The 13,838-nt window shown below is 38.5% G+C and overlaps 1 protein-coding gene across 1 annotated transcript in view; it reads right to left on the bottom strand.

The window, feature by feature from the left end:
- Positions 1 to 6,508: 6,508 nt before the first annotated feature.
- GLRA3 (glycine receptor alpha 3) overlaps positions 6,509 to 13,838 on the bottom strand; it is a gene marked incomplete at both ends in the record, with an annotated part of 72,893 nt that continues 65,563 nt past the window's right edge. Inside the window, one exon of the mRNA XM_081333223.1 lies at positions 6,509 to 6,781. Within this exon, the coding sequence (XP_081189349.1) occupies positions 6,509 to 6,781 (273 nt within the window). The remainder of the gene's footprint in view (positions 6,782 to 13,838) is intronic.

Genomic DNA, 13,838 nt, shown 5'->3' with positions numbered 1-13,838 from the left:
CCCGCAATTCCTGGATGAAGCAGACTATCTGGACCCGTACCATTCTGGTTTCAGACCAGGCTACAGCATGGGAATGGCATTGGTTGCACTGGTGGATGATCTCTGGCAGGACTGGGACAGGGGCTGTTCCTCTGTCCTGGTCCTACTTGACCTCTCAGCAGCTTTTGATACCATCAACCATGGTATCCTGCTGTGACGGCTCGAGGGGTTGGGAGTGGGAGGCACTGTTTTACGGTGGTTCTCCTCCTACCTCTTGGGCCACTCAAAGTTTGTATTGGCAGGGGGACAGAGATCTACCCCGAGGCCCCTCACTTGTGGGGTGCCTCAGGGGTTGGTTCTCTCCCCCCTCCTGTTTAACATCTATATGAAGCCGCTGGGTGAGATCATCTGTGGCTTTGGGGTGAGGTATGATACCCAGTTGTTCATCTCCACCCCAAGCCAAGCCAGTGATGCCCTTGATGTGATGTCCCGGTGCCTGGAGGCAGTGCGGGTCTGGATGGGAAGGAACAGGCTCAGGCTTAACCCCTCCAAGACTGAGTGGCTGTGGATACTGGCATGCAAGTTCCATCTCTTTTGATGGGGGGGAGGTATTGCCCCCCTCAGAAAGGGCTCGCAACTTGGGTGTCCTCCTGGATTCACGGCTTAATTTGGACGATCATCTAATGGCCATGACCAGGGGGGCCCTCGCACAGGTTCGCCTAGTGAGCCAGTTGCGCCCCTTTTTGGACCGAGATGCCCTATGCACAGTTACCCATGCCCTTGTCACTTCTCGTCTGGATTACTGCAATGCTCTTTACATGGGGCTGCCCTTGAAGAGCACCCGGAGGCTTCAACTGGGGCAAAATGCAGCCGCATGGGTGCTATGGGAGTATCTCGGTACTCCCATGTTACACCACTCCTGCGCGAGCTGCATTGGCTTCCAGTTACCCACCGAGTGCGATTCAAGGTGCTGGTAATAACCTTTAAAGCCCTACATGGCTTAGGCCCGGGGTACTTGCGAGACCACCTGCTGTCGTTGTCAACCTCCCATCACCCGGTTCACTCCCACAGAGTCGGCCTCCTCAGGGTGCCGTCGGCCAGGCAATGTCGGCTGGCAACCCCCATGGGGAGAGCCTTCTCTGTGGGCATGCCAACCCTCTGGAATGAACTGCCCCGGAGCTGCGGACGGCCCCTGACCTTCGGTCCTTCCGCCATGACCTGAAGACCTGGTTGTTCCAACAAGCGGGCCTGGACTGACTACGGTTTTTAACTAGGCTTTTTACTGGGTTAAATTGTATCGTATTTTGCATTTATTGTTTAATTCTCTTTTAAATTTTTTACTCTATGTTTTTTTAACATAGGGAGGAGGGCGGCATATAAATTTAATAAAATAAAATAAATAAAATAAAATAAAATAAATAAAATAAAATAAAATAAATAAAATAAAATAAAATAAAATAAAAAAATAAAATAAATAATAAAAAAAAATAAAATAAATAAATAAAATAATAAAATAAAATAAAATAAAATAAAATAATAAAATAAAATAATAAAATAAAATAAAATAATAAAATAAAATAAAATAATAAAATAAAATAAAATAAAATAAAATAATAAAATAATAAATAAAATAAAATAATAAAATAAAATAAAATAATAAAATAAAATAAAATAAAATAAAATAAAATAAAATAAAATAAAATAAAATAAAATAAAATAAAATAAAATAAAATAAAATAAAATAATAAAATAAAATAAAATAAAATAAAATAAAATAAAATAAAATAATAAAATCTGTCTGAGTTTCCTGAAAGGGCATGTTCCTGGTGACAGAAAATATTGTTAGTCTTGTTTCCAAAAAGATAATCAGCTTTTTGCAGACATATGATTATTGTTATTATTATTATTATTTTCGGGGGGGGGTTGCACAACTTTATCATGTGTGCAGACTACAGTTCTGAGAACTGTACTGTAATGTAGTCCTGAGAAAATTAGCCAAAGTGGCTAATTCTTTCCTAGCAATGTATGCTATAAAGATAGCAGCACAATTTACATAGGAATCAATTAAGTGATGTTTTCCTCTCAATTTCCTTAATACGATTATATATTTACTGGCCACCCATTTCCAGTGGGAAGCAGAATATCTACAAATTAGGGATTTTTTATTCTATTTCAGTGATTTTCCCCCCCGAAAAAGCACTTTCAATTGACAATATTGTATGTAAATAGATTGATTTCAACTCATATTTTTATTTGCAAGTAGAATCACACTTAATTTATTTTTCAGTCTACATTAAAACTCGCCCCACTACTAACAGGGAGCAGGGAGACAGCAGAGCTGCTTAACTCATTGTTTGCATCAGTCTATAGCCCAACATACCCAAAAAACTACTGCAAAAGACAAACTAGAAACAAAAATTAAAATAAGCAAGAAAGTGGTAAGAGACCTCCTATCTGACCTTGAAGAATATAAATCATTGGGACCTGACAGATTACATCCCAGAGTTCTGAAGGACCTGGCAGATGTTATCTCAAAACCATTGGACCATATCTTTCATAAATCCGGGAGTACCAGGGAAGTACCTGAGGATTGGAAAAAGGTTGATATGGTTCCCATCTTCAAGAAAGGAAAAAACACAGACCCAGGAAACTACAGATCAATCAGTCTAATATTAATACCTGGAAAGATCCTGGAAAAGATAATCCAAAAACAGATTTGGAAACAACTAGAAGCAAACAAAATTATAACTAGTAGCCAGCATGGGTTTGTTAAAAACAAATCATGCGAAACTAATCTTATTTCATTTTTTGACAGAGTGACTAAATTAGTAGACCAGCAAAATGCTGTGGATATAGTATACTTAGACTTTAGCAAGGCATTCGACAAAGTAGACCACTACCTACTTCTTGGTAAACTAGAAAAATGTGGGATAGACAGCATCATCACCAGATGGATTTGTAACTGGCTGACAAACCATACTCATACTCGCCCTTAATGGTATTACATCTATATGGAGGGAAGTAAGCAGTGGGATACCACAAGGTTCCATCTTAGGCCCAGTACTCTTCAATATCTTCATAAATGACTTAGATGAGGGAATAGAAGGGGAACTCATCAAATCTGCAGATGACACTAAACTGGCAAGAATAGCCAAGACCCCAGAAGACCAACTAGTCTAAAGAAAAGAAGAAATAGGGTGACATCATAGCAGTATTCCAGTATTTGAGGGGCTGCCACAAAGAGAAGGGGATCAAATTATTCTCCAGAGCACCAGAGGGCAGGATAAGAAACAATGGTTGGAAACTAATCAAAGAGAGAAGCAACTTGGAATCACTGAGAAACTTCCTAACAGTGAGAATAATTAATGAGTGGAATGGCTTGCCTCCAGAATCGTGGGCACTGGAGGTTTTTAAGAAGAGACTAGACAGTCACTTATCTGAGATGGTATAGGTTCTCCTGCTTGAGTAGGGGGATGGACTAGAAGACCTCCAAGGTTCCTTCCAGTTCTATTCTATTAAAGATTCAAGATCTTACTTGAATACTTATAATATCAGTCTGATGCTGATATTATCCCATGTTTAAAACACACTTTTGTTTATGTATAAACAAAATTAAATAGACGAAGAAGCCAAATTAGGTAAAAACAATATGATTTAAAGTAGTCCTTGAAGTATTTGCATACAGTGACTGATTCCTTTAATTATAACTCAGAGTTGAAATGGTTACTTGTTGAGCAAGTGAAGACTACAATATAAACAGGGAATATGATTGATATGTCTATTAGTAACTAAACATTTAAGAAAGGCCAAACATGATAATGGAATAAATAACTACAACTGCTATTCTTCATATAATGACCCCCTTAGCCTTTTTTGCCTAACTTCTTTGGTTAAAAAGCCAGAAGATATGGAAAGCAATGTAGAGTCTCACTGTGCTAAGAACTTCTAATTACATGTGGAATAATCAATGTGAAATAGAATTTCTACATTTTAAAGCTTTTTAAAAAAATCAAAAATTGAAGTGGCAGAAACATTCAAAACTTTTTGCAATGTTTCTGAATCCAAGTTCAAAGATGAATTCCACAGTTTTTACACAAAGTCTATTTTGGCTTATCAAAACTAACATTTCAGGGAAAGATGACTAAAATGCCTCTGTTCATGTAGACAGAATAAAGTTAAAGCTGAACCATACATAATTGTATATTTCTGCAGCCTCATTTCTAGTAGTAGAGTGCAATTTTCCAGTTTACTTTTTGTAAACAGACAATAACTTTGATGAAAAATATTCCAAAAATCCATCATTAGGATATTTTTTAATCCAAGAAATATTTTTGATCCAACAAATGATTTAATATTTCCAATGAACATTGATACAGGATCCATCCACTTCAGATTAAAAAAAACCAAACTAACTAAAAGAGATTATATATATATATATATGTATATGTATACTGTATATATATATACAGTATACATCACCAAGACACTCTCAATCGTACACGGGAAAAGACCTGAATATGCCAAGACCTACACACACACACACACACACACACACACACACACACACATATATATATATATATATATATATATATATATATATATATATATATATATATATATATATATATATATATATATATATATATATATATATATATATATATATATATATATATATATATATATATATATATATATATATATATATATATATATATACTGTATATAATGAAAAATTGGATTCAAAATGTACATAGTGACCTTCAAATAATATTTGGAATAGAAGATTTATCTTTCTCCCAACCAATATATAGATTTGCTAAGAACCTTTTGTTATCCTGAAATATGCTGATTGTTTTCTTGGAAAAAGTGGTTCAAAAATTATTTAAGTATTTATTATTAGACTTGTCAATGAATGCTGGATCAGGCTGATTTTAAATGTACTTACCTCAGAAGTTTGATTCCAATGGTACTAACTTTTCAGTAAGTAGGTATACGGTGTAATTAACTGAGTATATGTTACCTATAAGTTGAATAATTTTAAGCATGGTTAACATTCTCAGGCCAATATTATTTATAATGAGCACTTACATGAATGGATGGGTAAATCTGTGTCCTATGTAATAATAGATAAAGCCAAATCATTGCACTAGGACCAGTTTCTTTGTCAAAGCTATGCCACAAATTGCAGTGGTAAAATGGTTGTTGAAAAATATTGTACTGAGTTGGAAATACTACACTACCATCTAATATATCAGATTATTATCTGAGGGACCATCTCTTGCCAGTTATATCCACCCAACCCATTAGAGTGGAGAGGCAAGGAATGTTATGGGTCCTGTCCCCAATGGATGTACTTCTGGTGGGACCCATAAGAAGGGACTTCTCTGTTGGTGGGTCCCTCCCTTTGGAATATCATCTCTTCAGAAATTAAACTGCCCCCCCCATTTTAACACTCTTTCATAAGGCCCTGAAGACTTGATTTTGCCAGTGGTCCTGGGGAACCCAGAGTGGGATGGAGCCCATCAAATGGCTTATTTGACTGAGTGTTGTTGCCAGGGGTGGATGGGTGTTGGGTTATTTTTTTAATTTTTTTCCCTATACTGTGTTTTTATTGTTTGTAAGCTGCCTAGAGTCACTGTGAGTGAGTAGGCTATATAAAGTTTCTAAATAAATAAACAATACATTTTCAAAATTTATGACATTGAGCTGCTGTCTTCTCTTTCCCTCACTCCCCACCCAACTTCAAAAGAAGATCAAAATTTCTAACATTGTGCTGAATAATATGCAATGACCTAACCTACCTTTTTGTATGTCAACAATCTTGTATCTGAAATCAATTATCAGTCATATTTGTGATATGGCTGACAATTACCAGTGTATATTTTTCCAGAATAGAATCAACACATTAAAGGAAACATTGGTATAATTTCATAGAATAAGTGATTTGTGGATTGCGTGTATTTGTGTTTGCATGCAGTTTATTTTTTCGGTGTATTATCTAAAATGCATTCTATTTAATACAAAGGCCATTGGCAGTGTCCTTAAATCTAGAAAACAAGCTTTATTTACTTAAAATAGTTAAGATTTTTTAAACTCAAGACTCAAAACAGTGTTCATTTATAAAATTTAAAGGAGGCTTGATTGTATGGCACTTATCTCAGGACTTTGGGGACTTACTTTTCACAGATTAAAAAAATATAGCTGAATTAAAAATTATAACAAGGACTTCAAAGAATACTATATTATTATGTAAAATATGTAGAAAGATTGGCAGCAGCATTGTCATTTACTTTGAAAAACTAAAGTTAATGACAAGTAGAAATACTGTGGTAGACTATGCTGCATCTTTATTGGATATCTCCTCCCCCCCATCATTGTGACTTTGCATAGCAAGTCACATAAGTATTTTATTTCTTGGATTTTTCCCCCCATCGAGCTCTTGTTCTTTAAAAAGTATTTCAATACTGATTTTTACCACTGTAATCAAAATGAGAACTGTTAAAAAGTGAAAACCTTAATTTTGTTATTGGTGAATGTCCTCATGCCTAACAATTTTATAGATAATCCAGTAGAAAATGTTGAATATAAGAAAGGCTAAAGGGAAACAGGCTCTGGATATGGTATCAATTTTCTTGGCCCGATCAATGAATACTTTCCTCATTTCCTCAGGAGTAAGGGATGCAGACTGAACTGGATTATTGGACCCTTTGGGGACTACTCCATCCTTTGCTTGTATACATGGTGGTCCCATTCCATAGCTTGTGAAATTGAACCGATTTTCCCTTATATCATCATCCTGTTAGAAAGAAAGAAAGAAGAAAACATTAATTAAAATTCTTGAACCTGTGTTTATAGGAAAGTTTTCTTTTTTTTCCTTTTGTAAATAATATGAGGAAAGATGATATCCCTTGTAAAAAAAAGAAGATATTGAAAACAAAAACATTGCTGCTGCAAACTGTAGGAAATATCTTTAAATATTAGCTTGAAGATTTGTTGCTGCTTGACTGTTTAATTTTGAAATAGGGTTCTTCTGTCTTTTTTTTATTCCCTGTCCTGTTATCTCTTGCTCTTACTTATCTTCTTGCTTTTATCATTTTCCCTATTTGTATTTTGCTCCTTTTCATGTGCAGTAACTCCTTTCCCTTACTCCATCACCAATTTGTTTTTGGTTCCTTTCTCTTTTTTTTCTGCAAGAAAAACATATATTCTGGAAGGTAAAGTCAACATACATATACTGTAAATTAGTATAAAGTTTGTCACATATAAAAATGGGTGGGTGTACTCATATGACATGAGCATCTTCTTTCAGTGTCTGAAGTTTGTTATATATATATATATATATATATATATATATATATATATATATATATATATATATATATATATATATATATATGTTTTCGTAGATTCTCGCGGGTGTCTGTATGTGTAGATCTAGAGTCTCGGGTTTCTTCCCGCGTTCCTTTCATCTTCAGAAATGAAACGTCGCCACAACTTTCTGAAGATGAAAGGAACGCGGGAAGAAACCCGAGACTCTATATCTATATCTATATCTATATCTATATATCTATATCTATATCTATATCTATATATCTATATCTATATCTATATCTATATCTATATCTATATATCTATATCTATATCTATATCTATATCTATATCTATATCTATATACATATATACATATATATATATATATATATATATATATATATATATATATATATATACATACATATGGATCTTTGGTTATTCGGGTTTTTCCCCACGTAGAACTAAAGGTGTAGGGGTGACGTTTCGACGGAATCCCATCCGTCATCCTCAGGCTGGTGGCTTCAGCTTCCTTCTTCTGGGAGAAGCATATGTATATACATATACATATACATATACATATACACCCTGGTTCAGAATATGACTATACTTTGAATTATGTGCCACAAATGTCAAATTTATAACTCTCTTAAAAAATACAAATTTACGGCTTCCAGTTTTATGCAGTAATGCAGCAGCCAAGGGATTGTGGGCTCTGCATCCTATGGCCAATTATTTCCTGTTAGGGGACACTAAATGGGGCTAAACTCACCTCAGAGAGGTGACAAAAAAGGAGGGGAGCCCCGCTGACTGTGGAGAGATGGCGGTCAATCCAGTCATTCGGGGAAAGCCCTCCAGAAACCAGCAGAAGAAAGGCTAGGTTCACTCAAGAGTCTAGCCCAAGCTACAAGCAGCTGAAGCCCAAAAGCACTACTTTAAGCTTGATCATAAACAACGTATTTGGAACTGGGTAAGAATATCGATTTTCTACTTCTACTTGATAATTGACTTCCAGGAAAAAAAACACCAAGAAGCAAAAATCCTCTGAAAGTGAGAAGGAGGGGGACTCTTGCCCTACCCTCTCACAGAAGGAAGTGGTGAATTAAACTTTTATGGGGGACAGAAATATATTGAAATGAAATGAATATAAGAGTTAAATCTGGATAAGTTTGAAACTGGTGGAATTTGTTAAGATTTTCTTTTCAAAAGATGAAAACAGAAGAAAGTAATTGCTTGTTTTGAAAATTGAAAAACGAACTGGTGCTGACATTTTTCACATCGGAAAAATGGTGTGATACACATGTGCAATCTTGGATCAAAAATAAATATTTGCTTTGTGATTAAAAACTGGCCCCTTATTGATGTCATGGAATGTGCAGTCAAAATTTTATGATGTATTTAAAAAATGAGCTGCATTATTTTCTCCATTAGTAATATATTTTAATACATCTTTTTTCTGTTTCTGTTGTATTCTTTTTCAGTCTCTTTTTTATTTATTAAAGCAATAAAAAACAAAATACAAGTGTGTCAAATGCACACATTTAAGAAAAGGAATCTTTGGTGTCAGGGTCAGTGAGATGGCTATTGGACATTGTCCACAATTTTCTATAATTTTGTACTATTTTTGAAAGTCCACTCTTCCTTTGTGAGATGGAATCATTTTAAACTCAGAGAAATTTTCCTTTCAAGTAGAGATGGTATCTATTGCCACAGTGAGACAGACAAACAAATTTAATAAATAAATGTAGTATTTAAACAAAATTTATAGTCTCTGCAGAATGTGGTAAAAGAGTGAAGATGTTGGTTGGGACAGTACATTGAAGCTCTGTCTACTTTTGATGTGCATCTTCCATATAGTACACATAAAAACTCAGCAGAGCTTCAGTTGCACAGATAGGCCAGCAATGAGATACTGTTTACTATATTCTGTAGATATTTTATCATATTCTGTAGATATATTTGGTTAATTTCTGGCCTCAATTTCTGCAGCTTTTCCCCCAGGTGCATCTGTATTAATGGTAATACAAGTTGCTATGTGGTTCTTGTTTCCGTTCTGATTCCAGTTCTGTGATTCAAAAAATGCAGATTAACTCTTATCTATTAAATAATTGTTTTTTAAGTCTGTTTTCTTTAATATTATGAAGAATTATTAAAAATTTTGCATGATTTCTAACTGCAAGTTACCACTTTGTTGGTAAGATAACAGTGTTCCATGTACATTTGGCATATAGCCATGACCATGGAAATGGTTTTCAAACAACACTAGCTCCCTTGACCAAGAAACAGAAATGAGCATCTTGCCTTAGAGCAGGGTTGGCGAACCTATGGAACGTATGTCACAGGTGGCATGTGGAGCCGTCCCTGTGGGCATGTGCACCATCACCCAAGATGGAGGCGGAACCAGGCTGCCCCGCCCCCTCTCCATGTGCTCCTGTGCTCTTGCTCTCTTTCTCTCTGCACTGAGAGTCAGGGAGCAGCTGCAAGAAATGGGTGGATCCAGGCTGGATGGTGGAGGCAGCTGCAGCATGAGTCCAGGTAAGCCTCCGGAGCGATTTTGTGCCCCCCTGTCCGATCATTTTACGATGCTCCAGCAGCCCAATCCAGGCATCGGAGGCCTGCAAAATGCTTCTGCTGCCCAGATCTAGGGCTACAGAGCGATTTTGCTCCCCCCCACTCACAGATGATCTGGGCAGCAGAAGTGTTTTCAAAGCTTCTGGAGTTTGCATCCATGGCCGTGGAGCAATTTTACAATGCTTCTGAGGCCCGATCCAGGTATCGGAGGCCTAGGGCCCTAGGGCTGCAGAGCAATTTCGCTCCTCCCCCCATGACTGATTTTGCAGGCCTCTGACACCTGAATCGGGTCGCTGGAGCATTGACCACTTAGTGGCCATGCCCCTGGTACCCAGCGATGCATAAGTGGATTTTGGGTTGCAGTTTGGGCACTTGGTCTCAAAAAGGTTCGCCACCACTGCCTTAGAACCAGACAGGACTGACAGGACAATCTTTTATTAAAACTTTAGAAGGGTATCATGTATCCACCTAAACTTAGCCGTACTTGTTGTAGTTAAATATGATAAGGGGAAAATGTAGAGTCTACGTGCTTTGGAGAAGGATCAATCTAAAACAGTGCTGGATTTGGATTACTAGAGGTCTATTTTTGTATGTTATTAATTTGTATTTATTCATGAGATTTTTTTTAAATTTCGGCATTTTCAAGGAGCTAAAGGTACCTGCAAAATAGTCCCTGAGAAATGAGGGGGGGTGTTGGTATAGGGAACTACAGAGAACCTTGGAGAAGTTAGCAAAATATTAAGGCAGAGAAAGGAAGAAAACATTAGAAAGAAATTTGAAAGTGATCCTATCTGTTGTGTAGTAGGTTCTTTGGCGCAGGAATGAAGACAAGGTAAATGAGTACAGGAAAACTCATGGTTTATTTCGTGCAGAGTCAGAACTGGGAAAATGGCTGCAACTAGCCTCAATATATAGTCTAGCCCCTAGGCGGCAGCCAATAGGTTTGAAACAACCATTGCTGCCTAGGGATAGCCAACAGCAGCACTGGAGACTTATAGTCTGGGTTGCTGGAGAGCCGTTAGCTGCTCCAGCAACCCACTAATGAGCCCAGTACATAACACCCCTCCCCTCTTAGATCAGACAATATTAATACAAGTTAGTCTTAATGCAATTATCAAGACTCATTATCAAAACCAACTTAAATAATAAATAATAGTAATAGAAAAAAGCAACCCATATAGGTTACAATGTTATTAAACAACGTCTGAATGAATAGGCTTCATTGACAGCACACTAGACAGTTACATCATAGCACCTGAATGAATATGCCTTCATTGACAGTATGCCAGACAGTTAACATCATAACACTAGTTTCTGTAGTACAGTGGCAAGCAGCAATGCAACAATATTATAGCTCTTTATTTTACAACGTAATCAGCAAGATAAGAAGGAGGGTTGTGTGCCCTCGTGGAATGTCTTGGAGTTCCAGTCACTTTGTGGTCTACCAGCTTACCCAGTGGGCTGGGTAGACCTGTGTCCCTTGGTGCTCCTGAATCAAGGGGCTTAGATGCTCTCTGGCTGGCCTCTACAGGTTGGCCCACCCCAGGGCCAGACTGATCAGCAGAGTAGGCACAGCAGTTGCTGACGTCCGGTTGGCTTGCTCCTTCAGGGGACCCATGTTGCATTCCTGGACTCCCCACTTCTCCCTCTGGTTCCTCCTCAGTTATGAAGGAAAAGTCCTGAGAGTCCATGTGAGGACTGGCTTGGCCGCAAATTTGAGGACCTTGGGAGGGACTTATGATGCAGTCCTCACTTAGTAGCCATTCTGGAAACCATTTTCTGAGTTGATCAATGTGGCATCTGACAACTCACTCTCCCTCCAACCCAACTTCATAAGACAGGGGCCCAGATGTTTTGGTAATTTGACCAGGAACCCACAGATTCCCATGACCATAGTTTCTGGCCCAAACCCAATCACCCATTTCCAGCCCCCTAAGGGGTTTTGGTCAAGAGCTTTTGCTGCCACTCTATCTGGATGCAACCTGTCCAGCTTAGTGATCAAACGCCTCCCCCAACGTAGTTCTGCAGGACTTTTACCTGTAGCAGTGCAGGGCGTAGAATGCTGGCAGAGTAGAAAATCTGCCAATCTGTGATGCCAGTCACCTGTTACAATGCGCTTGAGTGATTCCTTCATTGTCCTCACCATGCGTTCAGCTTGACCATTAGAAGATGGATGAAAAGGCGCAGACATTGCATGTCTGATAAGATTAGCTCTAAGAAGGCCTGAAATTCAGCAGCAGTGAATTGGACCCCATTGTCTGAAACTAAGACATCTGGCAGTCCATGTGTGGCAAAGAGTTTTCTCAGCACCTGGATGGTCCTAGCAGTAGTCATGTTAGGAACTGGAATTACTTCCAGCCATTTGGAGTGGCTATCCACTACTATAAGGAAAAGCTGTCCCTGAAAGGGCCCAGCGTAGTCTATGTGAATCCTAGACCAGGGAGTGTGCATTTCCTCCCACCTGTGAACTGGAGCCTGTGGCATTTTAGGCCTCGATTGCTGGCATGTATAACAAACATGGACTTGTGCCTCAATGTCCTTATCAAGGCCAGGCCACCAAAGGTAGCTTCTAGCTAAAGCTTTCATTTTCACAATGCCTGGATGGCCTTCATGTAATGACTGTAAAACCCTGTCTCTTAGGGAAGTGCACCCCTTGTGGGCAGAGAACTCATGCCTTCTGACAAAATAGTTTTGAAATTCAGAACATGGGCTTTTGTCCAACCAGCCCATGTATACCCATGACAATACTCTACTAAGTGTTCTATCTGTGGCAGTTTCAGCAGCAATGTCCCCCGCATGGAGGGGGAATTCAGGTAGGTCCTGTATGGACAGAATTCTAGCAGCTGGAGCCAGATCTGGTTCCATTAGTGGCAGTGGTAGTCCGCTGAGCATGGCCCATTTCTTTGCCCAGTTTGTGAATCAATTTAAAAGTGTATGCAGATAGAAAAATAGACCATCTCAGCATTCTGGGAGCAACTATGTGGGGGGTTTGTTTGTCTGTTGTGAAAAGTCCCAACAGAGGTTTGTGCTCTGTAAAGACCGCGAAGTCCCTGCCATATAAATAGTCATGGAATTTTTTTATTCCAGCAACTATGGCTAGGGCCTCTTTGTCAATCTGAGCATAGATGCGCTCAGCAGAGGACAATGTCCTTGAGTAAAATGCTATAGGAACCTGTGTTCCAATTTTTTCTATGTGACTTAAAACTGCCCCCACCTCATAGGGAGATGCATCACATGCAAGACATACTGGTTTAGACTCTTTGTAGTGAGTTACAGTGGACTTTTCTGACAATAGTGCTTTTAAGTCCTGAAAACTTTTTTTCATGTAAGTTAGTCCATTTCTATGGAGCTTTCTTATCTAGAAGCCTGTGGAGGGGCTCTGCTAGTGTGGACTTATCAGGTAGAAATGTGTGATAGAAGTTTAGGAGGCCGAAGAATGCTTATAGCTCTCCTTTGGATTTGGGCCTAGGAGCCATTTTAATGGCCTTCACTTTAGAATCAGCAGGGTGAATGCCGTTAGCATCAATTCGGAAACCCAGGAATTCTGTTGAAGGAACGCCAATACTACACTTGCTCTTTTTTAATTTGAGGCCTGCTTCGCGAAGCCTCTGCAAAACAGCTCTGACCCTACTGGCTAGCACTTCTGGGGATTCCCCTGCAATAAGAACATCATCAAAATAAGGGCAGACGCCCTGAATACCCTTAAGTGTATGCTCCATTATTCACTGGAAAATGCCAGGTACAACACTGACTCCAAACTGTAAGCGTTTAACTTTGAAATCCCCTCTGTGAATCATGATCGTCTGAGCCGTGGCTGTGGCCTCATCAACCGGCAATTGCTGATAGGCCTGTGCTAAATCAAGTTTAGCAAAAATAGTACCCCCTTGCAAGGAGGCTAAAATGTGGTTGACCACTGTGTTCTGAACCAGCCAACTACCGGCCTTGTAATAAGGCAAACCCCTGTTCAAGCA

Source organism: Vipera berus (genome assembly GCF_964194415.1).
Source record: "Vipera berus genome assembly, chromosome: 7".
Lineage (NCBI taxonomy): Eukaryota > Metazoa > Chordata > Lepidosauria > Squamata > Viperidae > Vipera > Vipera berus.
This window is presented reverse-complemented; position numbering and strand designations above follow the sequence as displayed.